Here is a 19,029-nt window from a genome sequence, read left to right on the forward strand (position 1 = left end):
CCCTCCAACCCACACACCATCCTGACTTGGAAATATATCGGCCGTTCCTTCACTGTCCCTGGGTCAAGGTCCTGGAACTTCCTCCCTAACAGCAACTGTGGGTGTACCTGCACCACAGGGACTGCGGCGGTTCAAGGAGGCAGCTCACCACCACCACCACCTCCTCAAGGGTCAATTGGGGATGGGCAATAAATGCTGGGCCCAGCCAGCGATACCCACATACCATGAATTTTTTTAAAAACCCTGCCACCCCAACTGAGTATGGAGGCACCAGTGGTTAGGTCACTGGACATGCAACCCAGGCATCTGGACTGATAATGTAGGGGGGCACATGTTCAAACCCACCTTTTGAGAATTTGAGTTCGGTTTAAAAATTAAAATCCAGCAATGGGAAAAGCTGGTCTCAGTAAAGAATACGAGGCTGTCATATTGTCATTAAAGCCCAACTAGTTCATTCCTGTCCCTGAGGCAACTGGGCCTACACAAGACTCCAAACCCACAACAAAATGGCCGACTCTTTAAATGCCCTCCGAAGCTGCCTAGTCCTCCATGGTTCCACCAACTTCTCAGCGCAAGCGGGGACAAGTGATGAACGCCAAGAGACAAGAGCTGAAAAGTAAAGCCAGTGGGAGGGTTCGGTCACCTTGAAGTAGGGCTTGTTCGAGAAGGTGATATCCTTGGCAGTAAACAGGTGGACGTAGGCCAGGACTGACTTGATCTGGTTGAGGATGGAGGCGGAGATGGTGCCCAAGAGTTCAGCCAGGTTGGCGCTGTCTTTGCCCAGGAGCCGCGGGGCGGCCAGCGACTGACGCACGTCGGTCAGGCAGTCGGTGTAAAAGCTCTGGAGCGCCTGCAGGTACTGGCGAATCCGCTCCTTGGCGGCCCGCACCACGATCTCCGTGCCCTCGCTGGCGATGTTGGAGGCGGGCAGGAGCTTGATGACGGCCTGCAGCCGCCGGTGGAAGCGGTCGAGCCCCCGGACCAGCAGCGAGTTGTCGCCCACCCCCTTCTCCGCCCGGATCCTCCGCTCCACCAGGGCGAAGTAGCGGCCCATCAGCCGGTTGACAAACTCCACCAGCTTGGCGCTGGCCATCTGCGCCACGTCCCGGCTGCCCAGGCCGCTGGCAGCCGCGGGCCGGTGGACGAACAGGTCCTGGTACGAGGCGATCACCAGGCACATGTTGCTGATGAAGCCGTTGCAGCCCTTGTCGGTGAACTCCAGGATGTCAGAGAGCGGGGTGGGGGGACTCTGCCCGGGCCTGGGCTCGGGCCCTGGCTTCCCCAGTTCGGCCTCCAGCGCGGACAAATCCTCCACCAGCCTGGACTGGGCGTGCGCCAGGAACTCGTCGCACAGCTCCTCCGCCGGCTCCTCCAGCTGCAGCAAGAGCTCCACGCACTCGGCCAGCTCCTTGGCACTCGAACCCGCATCCCTGCACCAAACAGACGAAACTGTAACGTTCAACTTGCGGCGGATTGCCACACCCACTCCAATCCTTGGGGGGGAAAGGTTCAGCCCAACGGGCAAGCGGGGAGGGAGGTAGGGAGGGAGACAGACGGCAGACGCAGTTGGTGTATGGACAGTCGCAATCGTAGTGGCAAAGGAGGTGGAGGGGGGAATACAAAATAAGGGATACGATTCCAAAATGGGCACAGGGTCAGAGGGGTATATGCGCATAAATCCTTCAAGGGAACAGAGCAGGTTGAGGAAGTGGCTTAAAAGGCATGGGGATCCTGGGCTTTATAAATAAGAGGCGTATCGAGTGCCAAAAACAAGGAGGTTATTGTGAACCTTTACAAAACACTGGTTCAGCCTCAACTGGAACACTGTCTCCACTGTCTGGGCATCACACTTTAGGAAGGATGTGAAGGATTGAGAGAGGGTGGAGGAAAGATTCAGGAGAATGGTTCCAGGGATGAGGGACTTCAGTTCAGTGGATAGGTTGGAGCAGCTGGTGTTCTTCTCCCTAAAGAAGGTTGAGAGAAGGTTTGATAGAGGCGTTCAAAATCGGGAGGGGTCTAGACAGAGTGGAGAGGGAGAAGCTGTTCCCACTGGTGGAAGGGTCGCGAACCAGGCAAACACTGATTTAAGGCATTGGCAAAAGAGCCAGGGGGCGAGGTGAGGAAATTTCTCTTGTGCAGCGAGTGGTTAGGATCTGGAACGCGCTGCCTGAGAGTGTGGCGGAGGCAGGTCCAATCGTGGCTTTCAGAAGGGAACTGGATCATCTTCACAGGATCACAGAATTATTACAGCACAGATCGGCCTGCCACATCTGTGCCAGCTCATCGACTGAGCAATTCACCAGGTGCCTTCTCCCCATAGCCCCGCATAATATTCGAATTCCTTCTTGAATCTGCCTCCACCACACACTCAGGCAGCGCGTTCCAGATCTTAACCACTCGCTGCGTGAAAAAGCCTCTCCTGATGCTCTTGCTTCTTTCGTCTGAAGGGAAAAATTTTTGCAGGGCTACAGAGGGGTGGGGGGTGTGTGGTGGGTGGGGGCAGTGGGACTGGCTGAGCTGCTCTCGCAAAAGAGCCAGCATGGACAGGACAGGGTGAATGGCCTCTTTCTGTGTTTGGAAAAAAAAAAGTGCACAAGCCATTTGTCGTTAAGAGGTGATGGTGGAAGGGGGAAAGAAGAGGGGTTTAAGAAGACGAGTGGTAGTGGGGAAAAGGAGGTGGGAGTTTTATCATTGATCTCTTAGATCAGCGGGTTGGTTTGGACACTAGAGGAGAGTGGGAGTGATCTTCTTGGGGCAAGGGTTCAAATCCCACCACGGCAACTGGTAGAATTCAATTCAATTAATAAATCTGGAATTATAAAGCTAGTCTCAGTGATGGTGACCATGACAACTATCATCAATTGTTGTAAAAACCCATCTGGTTCACTAATGTCCCTTTTAGGGAAGGAAATCTGCCGTCCTTACCCGGTCTGGGCCTACACGTGACTCCAGACCCACAGCGATGTGGTTGACTCTGAAATGGCCGAGCGAGCCACTCAGTTCAAGGGCCAATTAGGGATGGGCAACAAATGCTGAGTCTCGCCAGCGACGCCCACATCCCGTGAAAGGGTAAATAAAAAAAAGAGGCTACACCAGTCGAGCACCAGGGGCTCTCAAATCTGTGCCCCGCTCTGACCAGAGGGTGAGAAAGACTGGGTGCAGGGGGGGGGTTTGGATAGTAGAGGGATTGACCTAGTTGAGAGTGAGTAATTGGTTTCCACGGGACAAGATTGTCAGAAGCCAAATCGAGGGGAGAGGTAGAACAAATTAGCAGCTGCAGAATGGGCTCCGTGGGGAGTTTGATGCGTGGCCGTCAAGGAGAGATTCACGCATTAAAACAGACAAAACTAAGGGGAGATTTGATAGAGGGTTTTTAAAATCACAAAGCGTTTAGATAAGAGTAAATAAAGAGAAGCAGCTCTCCAATGGCTGAAGCGTCGACAGATTGAAGGCGATTGGCGAAAGAACCAGGGAAAATGTGAGAGAAAATTTCTCACTCAACCAGGAATTAGGATTTGGAATGCCAGGGTTTTTTTTTTAATTCTTTCATGGGGGTGTGGGCATCGCTGGCTGGGCCCAGCATTTATTGCCCATCCCTAATTGCCCCTTGAGAAGGTGGGGGTGAGCCGCCTTCTTGAGCCGCTGCAGTCCATGTGGTGTAGGTACACCCACAGTGCCGTTAGGGAGGGAGTTCCAGGATTTTGACCCAGCGACAGTGAAGGAACGGCCGATATATTTCCAAGTCAGGATGGTGAGTGACTTGGAGGGGAACTTGCAGGTGGTGGTGTTCCCATGTGTCTGCTGCCCTTGTCCTTCTAGATGGTAGTGGTCGCGGGTTTGGAAGGTGCTGTCTAAGGAGCCTTGGTGAGTTGCTGCAGTGCATCTTGTAGATGGTACACACACTGCTGCTACTGTGCGTCGGTGGTGGAGGGAGTGAATGTTTGTGGATGGGGTGCCAATCAAGCGGGGCTGCTTTGTCCTGGAGGGTGTTGAGCTTCTTGAGTGTTGTGGGAGCTGCACTCATCCAGGGCAAGTGGGGAGTATTCCATCACACTCCTGACTTGTAACTCTTTGGAGTCAACCAAGTAAACTAAATTAACAAAATTAAGGACAAAATAAAAGGCAGCCCCTTAAAGGGAAACTGCAAGAACAAAGACAAAATTTAAAGGAAACTTGCAAACATTAAACCAAACTGTGATTAACAGGGTCAATAAAACATCCCAGTCCCCGGGCACAGAAGGCCTGACTTGCGCCTTGTCGTAGATGGTGGACGGGCTTTGGGGAGTCAGGAGGTGAGTTACTCGCTGCAGGATTCCCAACCTCTGACCTGCTCTTGTAGCCACAGTATTTATTTGACTGGTCCAGTTCAGTTTCTGGTCAATGGTAACTCCCAGGATGTAGATAGGGTGGTGGAGATAGACTGAATAGTAGCTTTCATAAGGGAATTGGATAAGTACTGTGAAAGGGAAAAAGATAGCAGGAATAATTGGATTGTTCGAAAGAGCTAGTGGAGGCTCCACAGGCCATTAGGCCTCCCTCTCTGCTCTATTTTTCTATGATTCTATGGTAAGTTTGAGGGGGGGGGGGTGACTACCATCACAGCTATGAGAAGTTAATACAACAGGAGAGGTTAAAGGAGGATAAGTGGGGCAGCGAGCTCAGAGTGTAAGGGTGAGCGATTCGGAGATTGAAAGCACTGAGGGCGAGCAGTCGCTCAGTGCAGAGGCCGAGTGAGGAGAGCAGGGAGGATATAATCGGGGTAATGTGCAGGGTGGAACGGTGGGGGGGTGGGTGCATGGCAAGAGGTGTGGGACAAGGTGAGCTGCTGGAAGGAAGAGAAGCTTTCTGGACAGTTAGGGAACAGAGTATGGCGGGGTTTGGTGATAACCACCTTGGTTTGCTTTGGGCAGGGCAGGTGCATGAAAACATTGCCGGGTGGGCAGAATCAGGAGGGGCAAGTTTCCGACAACGCCACGGACGTCATCGCAACAGCCCACCATGGTTGTGGATGGCAAGGGTCGTGTTCGTAAAGTGAACGGCCATTCTGGGGCGGGGGTGAGGGGGGTGAGGGGGTGTGCGGAGATCCAGAGAGGGTTGGCCAGCCGGCAAAGCGGAAGGGGGCAAACCAGGAAGGAAGGAGGTTGGCGAGATTGGCACCCAGTCGGGCGGAAAGTCCGGCGAGTGGAAGGGGATGGCTGGGCGACAGGAAGGGAAGGGCCGGAGGGAAGGGAGCGGCAGCCAAAAGGCTCCCGTGAACGGAGGCCAAGGCAGCTTGATTTGCAAAGAGCTGGGCCTGTCCCCTCCTAAACCCCTGCCACGCTGTAAAAGAAGGGGGAGGCGGAAGCGGAAGGCGAGTCCTGTGGTACGGGCGGCAATACCTGAACTTCTCCCTGAGTTTCTGCGCGAGGTCAAACATGATCTTCTGGCAGTCGTTCTGAATCCCCTGGAAAGAGGGCATGTGCTGGTACTGATGCAGCACCGAGCGTGCTTTGCTGTAATACCGCACGGCCTGCCCATACGCCTCCAGCTCGATGCACTTATTCAGCCGAGCGGGGAGTTCAAACAGGAACTGGAGTTTCCTCAGCAGCGTGTGCACGCCTGAAACCACAAAGTGCAGGTTAAGAACGCAGGGCTGGGGCTAGTGGCATCGTTACGACCCGGGGGGGGAGGCGGCATTCGGCCCATCGTGTCTGTGCTGGCCCTCTGCAAGAGGCAACTCAGCTTGTTCCACTACCCCACCCTATCCCCGTAGCTCTGCAAATTCTCTCTCTTCAGGAGCTCATCCCGTTCCCTTTCGAAAGCCACGATTGAATCTGCATCCACCACACTCTCAGGCTGTGCATTCCAGATCCTAACCACTCAGCATTGACTCACCATTGGTTCTATTCTTAAATCAGTACCCACTGGTTCTCAAGCCTTCTGCCAATGAGAACAGTTTCTATCTACTCTGTCTAGACCCTTTGTAAGTTTGATCAAATCAAATCTCCGCTCAGCATTCTATTTTCTAAGGAACGGCAATTTCTCCAAATAATAAAACATACGGGATCCTAGGTTTTATAAATAGAGGCGTGGAGTATAAAAGCAAGGGATTAAGGCCAGTCTTTATAAGTCACAGGTTCAGCCCTCAGCTGGGACAAGTGCGTTCAGTTCTGGGCACCACATTTCAGGAAGGATGTGAAGGCTTTGGAGAAAAGATTCATAAGGACGGTTCCAGGGATGAGGAACTTCAGTTACAAGGTGTGTGTGTGTGTGTGTGTGTGTGTGGTGGCGGGGGGCACAGTCAATCGTGGCTTTCAAAAGGGAATTGGATAATTATTATACAAACACATGAACTAGAAGCAGGAGCAGGCTATTCAGCCCCTGGAGATTGCACCACCATTCGATAAGATCAAGGCTGACCCGATTGTGGCTTCAACTCCACATCTCTGCCTCCCCCTCCAATAACCTTAGATTCTTGACTAACAAGGGAGTCAATCTACCTCTGCCTTAAAAATACTCAATGACCCTAACTCTACCACTCTCTGGGGAAGAGAGTTCCAAAGGCAAATGACCCTCAGAGAACAAAATCATCTCCATCCTAAAGGGGAGATGCCTTATTTTTAAACTGTGTCCCCTGGTTCTCGTCTCTCCCACAAGGGGAAACATCCTCTCAGCATCCACCCTGTCCAGTCCCCTCAAGATCTTACATGTTTCAATAAGGTCACCTCTCATTCTCCTAAGCTCCAGTGGATACAGGCCCAGCCTGTCCAACCTTTCCTCATAAAATAGCCCCTCCCCCACCATCCTAGGTATCAGTCGAGTGAACCTTCTCCAAACTTGTTTCTAACACAATTACATCCTTTCTTAAATAAGGAGAGCAAAACTGTGCACAGTACCCCAGATGTGGTCTCACCAACACCGTGTACAACTTGTAGCAAAGCTTCCCTATTTTTATATTCCATTCCCCTTGCAATAAACGACAACAATCCATTCACCTTCCTCATCACTTGCTGCATCTGGATACTAACTTTTTTTTGTGATTCATGTGCCAGGACACCCAGATCCCTCTGCGCCTCAGAGTTCTGCAATCTCTCTCCCCATTTAAATAACATACTGATCTTATTTTAAGGTGGCGTGAGTGGGAGTAGCTCTAACAGAGAGGCAGCATGGACACAGTGGGCAGAACGGCCTCCTCTTATGCTGCAACCCCTCTGTGGTTGGACGTCACAAAACGAAACACAGAATTCGGAGTCCAGCTGCAGCAACTTTAAACGCTGCTCTTTGGCAAATGAGGACCACCCGACAATGGCTGCGCACCTGAGAGTTTAGTGATCTGCTGATGCTGGTCCTGAAGGGTGTTACTGATGCGGGCGCTGAACTCCGTGATGGCCGCCATGTTGGTCGCTAGGCAATCCATTTCGTCCTCCATCTTTTTGAAGTCATTCTTCATCTTCCTGATGGTGTCTGGAAAAGACAGCACTGACGAGTCAGGCGATGGTAATCAGTACGGTAACGGGAGACTCGACAACAGGGCCCGGAGGGTCCCTCGCGACCCCCCCACCAGCCACAAAGCGGCGTGTGTGAAGACTGTAGGGTGGTGCCCACAGCAGGGGGCCAATCAGCCCATCAGCCGGCTCCCAGAGAGCTACCTCGTCAGAATCTTACAGCACGGGGAGCACGCCATTCGGCCCGTCGTGTCTGTGGCAGCCCTTCGAAAGAGCTGTCAAATTTAGTCCTAGGTCTCACGTTTTCATCCCTGTAACTTCGTCCTCTTGAAGCACATGTCCAACGACCTTTTGAGTCTTATTCCAGCAAACCTTTGAGGTCGTGCGTTCCAGATCTTAACAACCCTCTGCGCGAGGAAACGCCTCACTACCCCTGGAGTTCCTTTGGCAATTATTTTTAAACCTATGACCTCCGGTTACCAACAAAACGTCAAAGGAAACAAAGTCCCTCCCCACTTTACTGTGTCAAAGAACACCTTTATTAGATCCTAAACTTCTCTACTCTAAGGACAATTTTATCAAATCGAGTCTTTCCTCCTAACTGAAGTCCCTCATCCGGGTCCCATTCTAGTAAATCTCCTCTGCTCCCTCGCCCAGGCCTTGACATCCTTCCTAAAGTGCGGAGCCCAGAATTGAGCAACGCTCAGTCAGAGAGCTAACCGGCCATTTCTAGAGGCTTAGCAGGACTCGCTCAGTCCTGGGCCCGATCTCCTTATGTACAAAGCGAAGTAACCCATATGCTTTCTTAACCGTCTTTTCAACTTGGGGACAGGTGGTGGCACAGGGGCAATGTCACTGCGCTTTAATCCAGAGGACCAGGATGATGCCCTGGTGGCTAATCCCACCACGGCAGCTGGCGGAATTTAAATTCAATGAATAAAATTTTTTAAACCTGGAATCGAAAAGCTAGTCTGAGTGATGGCGACCATGGAAGTATCATCGATTGTTGTAAAAAACCCCATCAGGCTGACTCAAGTCCTTTAGGGAAGGAAATCTGCCCTCCTTACCTGGTCTGGGCCTACATGTGACTCCAGACCCCACAGCAAATGCGGTTGACTCTTAACTGCCCCTCTGAAATGGCCGAGCGAGTCACTCAGTTCAAGGGGCAATTAGGGGCGGACAACAAATGTGAGGCCCACGTCCCATGAAAGAATTTTTAAAAAACTTGTCCTGCCAACCTCAAACACCTGGGGCTCCCAGGTGCCTCTGTTCTTGCATTCCAACAACTTAGTGGTGTTTAAGAGGCAGCTTGACAAAATACACGAATAGGATGGGAATAGAGGGATACGGACCCCGGAAGTGCAAAATGTTTTAGTTGACGGGCAATATGATCGGCGCAGGCTTGGAGGGCCGAAGGGCCTGTTCCTGTGCTGTACTTTTCTTTGTTCTTTGTTCTTATATTTATACAGCGCCTTTAACGTAATGAGACGTGAGTATGGCTGAAAGAAAAGAGGCATGTCGAAGTTTTTCGTCTTGCACTCAGCAGGACACTTCACAAGAATATCAATATAAGCGGAAAACAACAATTTATACTGTTAGAGAAGAGAGCCTATTGGTTGGCAAGTGGACTCTGATGGGTAGAGGCATTGTCATTGAGAATGCGCCAGTGATGGTGACTGACCAAGCTTAGTCAACTGTCAGTCACCATCACTGGTGCATTCTCCATGGCAAAGCCTCTACCAAGGCAACAGTAAATCTCATAAATTTAAACAGACACCTGGCAAAGCACGCCCTGGACAGTCGCATTCAAAATTAGTTTTTTTGCAGCTCTGGGTCCTTGCAGACAGCAGCATGAGGCTTACAGGCTGGAGGCTTCTCACACTGGTTCAATCTTAAAATGCCTCTGTCTTACACACAATCCCCTCTATACCTATCTTTCTCTTTGAATGTAAATTTTCCATTGTATCACTAGACTTTTAACTTTACCTCCGCTAATAATAACATCCTTTCATCCCACCAATTTTATTAGTAAGCTGAATAAAAAATAAACACATTGCTTGGCGTCTTCCAGCTAGGTGTAAGATTTCATCCGCAGTCTGGAATGGTTTCTCTTAACAAATGCAAATTTACACTTTACCTTCTACCCTCCTAACGTTTATCTAATTTACATCTCAAAACTACTACACATCAAAGCACCCAGACTTTAATCTAATTAAGACACACACACAAACTCACATAGGCACAGACCCCCACTAGAACGCTATTTTAAAAAATAATTTCCAATAACATTATAGACATTACTATCTCTTCGCGACACTAGCAAATGATCCTCAGCATGAGATAAACTAAAAAGTGACCTCAAGCTCAAGTGATGGACAGGGGGAAGGTGACCATCCTGCCATCTTGAATACCTGTCCTGTATTCATTGGTTAGAAAGGTTCAAACAAGTGATTGACATAGGGTAAGCTACCAACCTTAGAAATAAAATATATTAACAAGGGTTCGGAGGCACAGGGGGTGGGGGCGCAGTCCTCGACAGGAAGCCACCTTCTTCAGATGGAAGATGGACCTGGGAAGAGCAAGGAAGACAGGGAAAGAGTTCTCTAACACTTTGGCTAGATAGTCATTTGGTAGCACAGAACTTGAGTATTGCTGAAAAAAGAGACATGTCGGAGCTTTTCATCTTGCACTCATCGGGGCAATCGCAATACAAGGGGAAAAACAACAACTTATACTATATACGAAGACAGTGCTGATCGGTGGACTCTGATTGGTAGAGACATTGCCATGGAGTACGCACTAGTGATGGTGACTGACAGTTAACTGCCAAGCATCGTTTGAAACTTAAGCCAGGCAGCTTGACCCTGATTGGTCGAGGCATTGCCCTGAGGAATGAACCAGTGAATGGCTGTCACTTATTTTGTTTAGCTGGAACAGGCGGAAAGTGTGCACACGTTCTGTCTGTTGTTCTTTCTTTGGCTAGAATGCTGCTATCTCAAGCTACCGAGATCAACATACACTGTGCCAACCATCCGTTTGTCCTCTGGGATCAGTGTACACTTTTACTGGCTATTGAGCTAATGCATCATATCTAAACTGCTGCTTCTTCATAAACTACCATAAAATTACTTGCGTATACCTGACTACCTACCTTAGGTATCTGTGGCTTCCAAATCCAAAATCTTACACCTCCAACACCATTTCTAGTCAGACATTCTATATCCTGATAGTCCTCTAGCCTTTTGCTGCTAACCTTTAAATCAATGCTCCATTACTGACTCCTTGGCCAGCAGAAATAGTTTATCTCATTGTGTGGCACCAAAGCCCTTCATACCTCTGTGAGGTTAGGCTCGGGATTATCAGTGATTCCCCCCACGGTCAAATGCAAGCTGACCCTCATTGCTTAGCCTCACAGCTGTGATTCAGAGGGCGCCTGTAACAAAACGCCGGTCAGCTCCGTCAGGAGAGGAGGGGACCCCTCCCGAGTGTTCGCTCCTCCGGTGAACCACCCCGCCCCATACCTGTGGCTGATATAAACTTGTTGTAGTTTTCGTAGACCAGGGTCTGCATGTCGCTGTCGAGCGCTCGGATGTGCTTCACCATCTCAGCCTCACCCTCCATCAGCTCCGCAAGCGAGCACTCTTTCCTTAGCTGTCACACAAGAAACGGACAACGGAATTATTAGTTACCCATCCCTCATCTCCCATTCGCCTCCCTAGAGCGTCGGCCTCTTGCTCCTCCAGCAGCCCTGACACAGGGACTCGCACCGTTCAGTGCCGTCTGCCACCCAGCACAGGCTAGAGCCAGAAGCCGGTGCCCTCCCGGCCTGTGTAGCCTAACTCCACTCTGGCTGTGCGCCCATCCACAGGTACATGCAGCAGGTTCACTGTGCACCTATCCACAGGTACATGCAGCAGGTTCACTGTGCACCTGTCCACAGGGGGGGTTAGTACATGCAGCAGGTTCACTGCGCACCTGTCCACAGGGGCGTTAGTACATGCAGCAGGTTCACTGTGCACCTATCCACAGGTACATGCAGCAGGTTCACTGTGCACCTATCCACAGGTACATGCAGCAGGTTCACTGTGCACCTATCCACAGGTACATGCAGCAGGTTCACTGTGCACCTATCCACAGGTACATGCAGCAGGTTCACTGTGCACCTATCCACAGGTACATGCAGCAGGTTCACTGTGCACCTATCCACAGGGACATTAGTACATGCAGCAGGTTCACTGTGCACCTGTCCACAGGGGGGGTTAGTACATGCAGCAGGTTCACTGTGCACCTATCCACAGGGGCGTTAGTACATGCAGCAGGTTCACTGTGCACCTATCCACACGGGCGTTAGTACATGCAGCAGGTTCACTGTGCACCTAGCCACAGGTACATGCAGCAGGTTCACTGTGCACCTATCCACAGGTACATGCAGCAGGTTCACTGTGCACCTATCCACAGGGACATTAGTACATGCAGCAGGTTCACTGCGCACCTGTCCACAGGGGCGTTAGTACATGCAGCAGGTTCATTGTGTACCTGTCCACAGGGGCGTTAGTACATGCAGCAGGTTCACTGTGCACCTATCCACAGGGGCGTTAGTACATGCAGCAGGTTCACTGTGCACCTATCCACAGGGGCGTTAGTACATGCAGCAGGTTCACTGTGCACCTATCCACAGGGGCGTTAGTACATGCAGCAGGTTCACTGTGTACCTGTCCACAGGGGCGTTAGTACATGCAGCAGGCTCACTGTGTACCTGTCCACAGGGGCGTTAGTACATGCAGCAGGCTCACTGTGTACCTGTCCACAGGTACATGCAGCAGGTTCACTGTGCACCTATCCACACGGGCGTTAGTACATGCAGCAGGTTCACTGTGCACCTAGCCACAGGTACATGCAGCAGGTTCACTGTGCACCTATCCACAGGTACATGCAGCAGGTTCACTGTGCACCTATCCACACGTACATGCAGCAGGTTCACTGTGCACCTATCCACAGGGGCGTTAGTACATGCAGCAGGTTCACTGTGCACCTATCCACAGGGGCGTTAGTACATGCTGCAGGCTCACTGTGTACCTGTCCACAGGGGCATTAGTACATGCAGCAGGTTCACTGTGCACCTATCCACAGGGGCATTAGTACATGCAGCAGGTTCACTGTGCACCTATCCACAGGGGCGTTAGTACATGCAGCAGGTTCACTGTGCACCTATCCACAGGGGCGTTAGTACATGCAGCAGGTTCACTGTGTACCTGTCCACAGGGGCGTTAGTACATGCAGCAGGCTCACTGTGTACCTGTCCACAGGGGCGTTAGTACATGCAGCAGGCTCACTGTGTACCTGTCCACAGGTACATGCAGCAGGTTCACAGTGTACCTATCCACTGGGGCGTTAGTAAATGCAGCAGGTTCACTGTGCACCTATCCACAGGTACATGCAGCAGGTTCACTGTGTACCTATCCACAGGGGTGTTAGTACATGCAGCAGGTTCACTGTGCACCTATCCACAGGTACATGCAGCAGGTTCACTGTGTACCTATCCACAGGGGCGTTAGTAAATGCAGCAGGTTCACTGTGCACCTATCCACAGGGGCGTTAGTACATGCAGCAGGCTCACTGTGTACCTATCCACAGGGACGTTAGTACATGCAGCAGGCTCACTGTGTACCTATCCACAGGGGGGTTAGTACACGCAGCAGGTTCACTGTGCACCTGTCCACAGGGGGGGTTAGTACATGCAGCAGGTTCACTGTGCACCTATTCACAGGGGCGTTAGTACATGCAGCAGGCTCACTGTGTACCTGTCCACAGGGACGTTAGTACATGCAGCAGGCTCACTGTGTACCTATCCACAGGGGGGTTAGTACACGCAGCAGGTTCACTGTGCACCTATCCACACGGGCGTTAGTACATGCAGCAGGTTCACTGTGCACCTATCCACAGGGGCGTTAGTACATGCAGCAGGTTCACTGTGTACCTGTCCACAGGGGGGGGTTAGTACATGCAGCAGGTTCACTGTGCACCTATCCACAGGGGTGTTAGTACATGCAGCAGGTTCACTGTGCACCTATCCACAGGTACATGCAGCAGGTTCACTGTGTACCTGTCCACAGGGGCGTTAGTACATGCAGCAGGTTCACAAGCATCAACCAGCTCAAAAACGAAAAGAATTCAATGGGCTTCCTCCTTTTCCGCTCTGAGGAGTTACCTATTGTTATCTCAAAGTCAAGGCTGCAAGTCAGGAACAAACTCTAGCACTATCACACTGTTCCTCACCGATTCCCCTCCCTCACTCACTCAGTGTACTTTCACCGCTCCTTCTCTGTATTGTTTCTGCCCTCTCATGCTTACTCTCCCTCTCTTTCTCTGTTGAGTTTTTGCTTCACTCAATGTTTCACCCCTCACCCCCCCTCCCTTCCTCCCTGGGTTCACCCCCCCCCCGCCCCTCCCTTCCTCCCTGGGGTCACCCCCACCCCCCACTTCCTCCCTGGGGTCACCCCCACCCCCCCTTCCTCCCTGGGGTCACCCCCCCCCCCCCCCCCACACACCCCCTGGGGGTTCCCCTCCCTGGGGGTTTTACCCTCCCTCCCCTCCCTCCATGGGGCTTTCCCCCTCCCTCCCCCCCACCATGGGGCTTCTCCCCACCCCCCTCCACCCCCCCCCGCAACCGTGGGGCTTCTCTCCCCCCCACCCCCCCCACCCCGCAACCATGGGGCTTCTCTTCCCACCCCCACCCCCCCCTCCACCATGGGGCTTCTCCACCATCCCCCCTCCCTCCCCACCCATGGGGCTTCCCCACCCCCCCATCCCTCCCTCCCTACCTCCCTCCCTGGGGGTTTTGCCTATTTGCCAATCAATGCTGGCCTAGCCAACAACGCCCACATCCACATGAATGAATATTTTTAAAAATTATTAGTGTTTCCAACTAGAATTACAAGATGTGTGTCAATTGTTGAAATTGACACTGTGGGGGGAGGGAATTGTGATGAGGCAGAAGATCCAATACAATTAACATTGTGAGTTGATGTTGATCAAGTGTTGAACTGGCTCGGAATAATTATGTTCCTTCCCCAGCCAATGAAATAAATTAAGCAGTTTAAAGCAGGTTCACAATGAGCAGGTTCTAACCCTATCCAGGGAAATCACACTAAATATGAAATATGACGCGTTAACCATTCACCACTAGTTTCCATCTGCCATTCCTTAACCAAGTGACCTTTAATCCCACGTGCCCCTACTGTACAAATAATCTGGTCAAGATATTTTTATATAAAATCCCATGCAAAAGACTAATTCCTTGTATAAGACCCAAAATAGGAGAGAGGAGCTTCAGGAATAAAGGATCCAAATACACAAGTGGCAATGAGGGTTCATAAATCCATGCAAAACAAAGTACTGGGACTTAATTTCCAGAGAGATGGAATTATAATGCAGAATAATTGCGCTGAATTTGTAAAGAATCTTGTGTAAACCGCCCTGAGGGCTTCATGCTGAGTTGTGGTCTCAGGTATGGTGAAAGGGACATGGAGGCAGTGGAGAAGGTGCCAAGATTATTCCGAAGGCTGAGAGCAAGACTGAAATCATTTGCTTATCAGGAAAGACTAAACAAACTGGCCAGTTTTTCCTGTAGAAAAGTGAAGGGGCGGGGCAGAGGGTCATGATATCGGTCTTAAAACATGTGAGGCGATTTGAAAGGGTAGAGGTAAGGAAAATATGTCCTGTTTTTGGGGACTCCAGAACTGTAAATCATAAATCTATGATCATTACCAATAAAAGGGGAGGCAGTGGTATTGTCACTGAACTAGTAAACCAGAGACCCAGGGTAATGCTCTGGGGACCCAGGTTCAAATCCCACATCAGCAGATGGTGTAATTTGAATTCAATAAATATCTGGAATTAAAAGTCTAATGATGACCATTGTTGATTATCATAAAAACCCACCTGGTTCACTAATGCCCTCTACTCCTTCTCTGGAGGATTTGCCCCCCTCTCCCCTCCCCTGAGGGTTTCACCTCCCTCACTCCTTCCCTGGGGGTTTCGACCCCCCTCCTCTCCCTCACTCCTTCCCTGGGGATTTTGCCTTCTCTCCTCCTCCCGCCCTGGGGGTTTTGCCCCCTCTCCCCCCTAGGGGGTTTTGCCCTCTCCCTCACTCCTTCCCTCCCTGAGGCTTTTGCCCTCTCCCTCACTCCTTCCCTCCCTGGGGCTTTTGCCCTCTCCCCCACTCCTTCCCTCCCTGGGGCTTTTACCCTCTCCCCCACTCCTTCCCTCCCTGGAGGTTTTGCCCTCTTTCCCCCCTTCCCTGGGGCTTTTGCCCTCTCTTTCCCCCCTCCCCTGGGGGTTTTTCCCTCTCCCCCCCTTCCCTGGGTGTTTTGCCCTCTCTCCCCCCACTCCCTGGGTGTTTTGCCCTCTCTCCCCCCCCCTTCCCTGGGTGTTTTGCCCTCTCTCCCCCCCCCTTCCCTGGGGGTTTTGCCCTCTCTCCCCCCCCCTTCCCTGGGGGTTTTGCCCTCTCTCTCCCCCCCCTCCCTGGGGGTTTTGCCCTCTCTCTCCCCCCTTCCCTGGGGGTTTTGCCCTCTCTCCCCCCCCTTCCCTGGGGGTTTTGCCCTCTCTCTCCCCCTTCCCTGGGGGTTTTGCCCTCTCTCTCCCCCCCCTCCCTGGGTGTTTTGCCCTCTCTCCCCCCCTCCCTGGGTGTTTTGCCCTCTCTCCCCCCCCTCCCTGGGGGTTTTGCCCTCTCTCTCCCCCTTCCCTGGGGGTTTTGCCCTCTCTCTGCCCCCTCCCTGGGTGTTTTGCCCTCTCTCTGCCCCCTCCCTGGGGGCTTTTGCCCTCTCTCTACCCCCCTTCCCTGGGGCTTTTGCCCTCTCTCCCCCCCCTCCCTGGGTGTTTTGCCCTCTCTTCCCCCCCACTTCCCTGGGGCTTTTGCCCTCTCTCTGCCCCCTCCCTGGGTGTTTTGCCCTCTCTCTGCCCCCTCCCTGGGGGCTTTTGCCCTCTCTCTACCCCCCTTCCCTGGGGCTTTTGCCCTCTCTCCCCCCCCTCCCTGGGTGTTTTGCCCTCTCTCCCCCCCCACTTCCCTGGGGCTTTTGCCCTCTCTCTCCCCCCTTCCCTGGGGCTTTTGCCCTCTCTCCCCCCCCCTTCCCTGGGGCTTTTGCCCTCTCTCTCCCCCCTTCCCTGGGGGTTTTGCCCTCTCTCTCCCCCCTTCCCTGGGGGTTTTGCCCTCTCTCCCCCCCCCTTCCCTGGGGCTTTTGCCCTCTCTCTCCCCCCTTCCCTGGGGGTTTTGCCCTCTCTCCCCCCCCTTCCCTGGGGGGTTTGGCCCTCTCTCTCCTCCCTTCCCTGGGTGTTTTGCCCTCTCTCTGCCCTATCTCACTGGAGGGTGGGTGGGTGGGTAGGTAGGTAAGTGGGTGGGTAGGTAGGTAAGTAGGTAGGTAGGTGGGTGGGGGGCGGGGTTATCACCTTATTTAAGTAAAACTCAGGCTCGAAATGGGCCCCGTCGATGTCCCCCGGGTCCAGCGGCTCCCGAGCGCCCTCATTTATCCCGTAATAAAGTTTCAGCATCCCGCGGACCCGCCGCTTCTTCCCGGGGCCGGGATCAGCCTCCAGCTCCGCCGCCATCTTCCCTGGTGCAATAAAGTTTAATTGAAAATACACAATCCTGGAACAATAACGTTTAATTCAAGGAACAAACAGGCTGCCACGATGGCGCATGCGCAGTTGCGCCGTCGCCATTCATGCAGGGGCCCTGTGCAGCAGGGCGCATGCGGGGTCGCCATCTTTATCGGGGGCAACGGGTGGCCAGGGCGCATGCGGGTCGCCATCTTTATCGGGGGCAAATGGGCGGCAAGGGCGCATGCGGGTCGCCATCTTTATCGGGGGCAACGGGCGGCAAGGGTGCATGCGGGATTGCCATCTTTATCGGGGGCAATGTGCGGCAAGGGCGGATGCGGGTCGCCATCTTTATAGGGGGCAATGGGCAGCAGGGCGCACGGGTGATCGCCATCTTTATAGGGGGCAATGTGAAACATGAACCCAGCTTCTTTACTTTCAAGAACTCTGTAGCCTACATCAAAATAAAGGGGCTGTTAGTATTTTGCAAAACCGTTTTTAGTTCTGCATCGTCATTAATTCATTGATAAGCTGAAAATATTTCTTTTTACTAATTCACGGAATGTGGGCGTCACTGGCTGGGCCCAGCATTTATTGCCCATCCCCAATTGACCCTTGAGAAGGTGGGGGTGAGCTGCCTTCTTGAGCCGCTGTAGTCCCTGAGGTGTAGATACACCCACAGTGCCATTAGGGAGCGAGTTCCAGGATTTTGACCCAGCGACAGTGAAGGAACGGCCGATATATTTCCAAGTCAGGATGGTGAGTGGCTTGGAGGGGAACTTGCAGGTGGTGGTGTCCCCATGTGTCTGCTGCCCTTGTCCTTCTAGATGGTAGCAGTCGTGGGTTTGGAAAATGCTGTCAAAGGAGCCTTGGTGAATTCCTGCAGTGCATCTTGTAGATGGTACACACACTGCTGCTACTGTGTGTCGGTGGTGGAGGGAGTGAATCTTTGTGGATGGGGTGCCAATCAAGCGGGGCTACTTTGTCCTGGATGGTGTCGAGCTTCTTGAGTGTTGTTGGAGTTGCGCTCATCCAGGCAATTGGGGAGTATCCCATCACACTCCTGACTTGTGCCTTGTAGATGGTGGACAGGCTTTGGGAGTCAAGTGGTGAGTTACACATCGCAGGCTTCCCAGCCTCTGACCTGCTCTTGTAGTCACTGTATTTATATGGCTGGTCTAGTTCAGTTTCTGGTCAATGGTATCCCCCAGGATGTTGATAGTGGGGGATTCAGTGATGGTAATGCCATTGAATGTCAAGGGGCGATGGTTGGATATCTCTTGTTGGAGATGGCCATTACCTGGCACTTGTGTGGCGTGAATGTTACTTGCCACTTTATTGCAAGGGGATTGAAGTGCAGGAATAAGGAAGTCTTGCTACAGTTGTATAGGGTTTTGGTGAGACCACATCTGGAACACTGTGCCATTTTGGTCTCCATATTTATGCAAGGATATACTTGGATTGGAGGCGGTACAGTGAAGGTTCACTAGATTGGTTCCTGGGATGAGGGGTTGTCCTATGATGAGAGGCTGAGTAAATTGGGCTTATATTCTCCGGAGTTTATAAGAATTAGGGGCAATCTCATTGAAACCGCCAAATTCTGACGGGGTTGTGACAGGGTGGGTGCTGAGAGATTGTTTCCGCTGGTCGGGGAATCTAAAACACGGGGGCCCAGTCTCAGGATCATTTAGGATTGAGACGAGGAGGAATTTCTTCACTCAAAGGGTCGTGAATCTTTGGAATTCTCTACCCCAGAGGATTGTGGATGCTCCATCACTGAATACATTTAAGGCTGTGGGACAGGCAGATTTTTAGTCTTTCAGGGAATTAAGGGATGTGGGGAGCGGGTGGGAAAATGGAGTTGAAGCCCAAGATCAGCTGTGATTGTACTGAATGGCGGAGCAGGCTCGATGGGCCGAGTGGCCTACTCCGGCTCCTGTTTCCGGTGTTCTTGTATGTTCCATGTCTTGTCAGTGCCAGAGGGCCACCAGGTACTTAATTCTGTCAATTC

General features: G+C 52.2%; 1 protein-coding gene across 1 annotated transcript in view; it reads right to left on the reverse strand.

The window, feature by feature from the left end:
• Positions 1-17,071, reverse strand: part of vps51 (VPS51 subunit of GARP complex) — a 29,000-nt gene extending 11,929 nt beyond the window's left edge. The window contains exons 1-5 of the mRNA XM_078532953.1: positions 16,869-17,071; positions 10,946-11,075; positions 7,297-7,443; positions 5,379-5,598; positions 644-1,430 (exon numbers count right to left, since the gene is read on the reverse strand). Of these exons, the coding sequence (XP_078389079.1) occupies positions 644-1,430; positions 5,379-5,598; positions 7,297-7,443; positions 10,946-11,075; positions 16,869-17,027 (1,443 nt within the window). The 5' untranslated portion in view covers positions 17,028-17,071. The remainder of the gene's footprint in view (positions 1-643; positions 1,431-5,378; positions 5,599-7,296; positions 7,444-10,945; positions 11,076-16,868) is intronic.
• Between the last annotated feature and the right edge of the window lie 1,958 nt (positions 17,072-19,029).

The sequence above is a fragment of the Cetorhinus maximus genome, chromosome 31 (genome assembly GCF_964194155.1).
Source record: "Cetorhinus maximus chromosome 31, sCetMax3.hap1.1, whole genome shotgun sequence".
NCBI classification, from domain to species: Eukaryota; Metazoa; Chordata; class Chondrichthyes; order Lamniformes; family Cetorhinidae; genus Cetorhinus; species Cetorhinus maximus.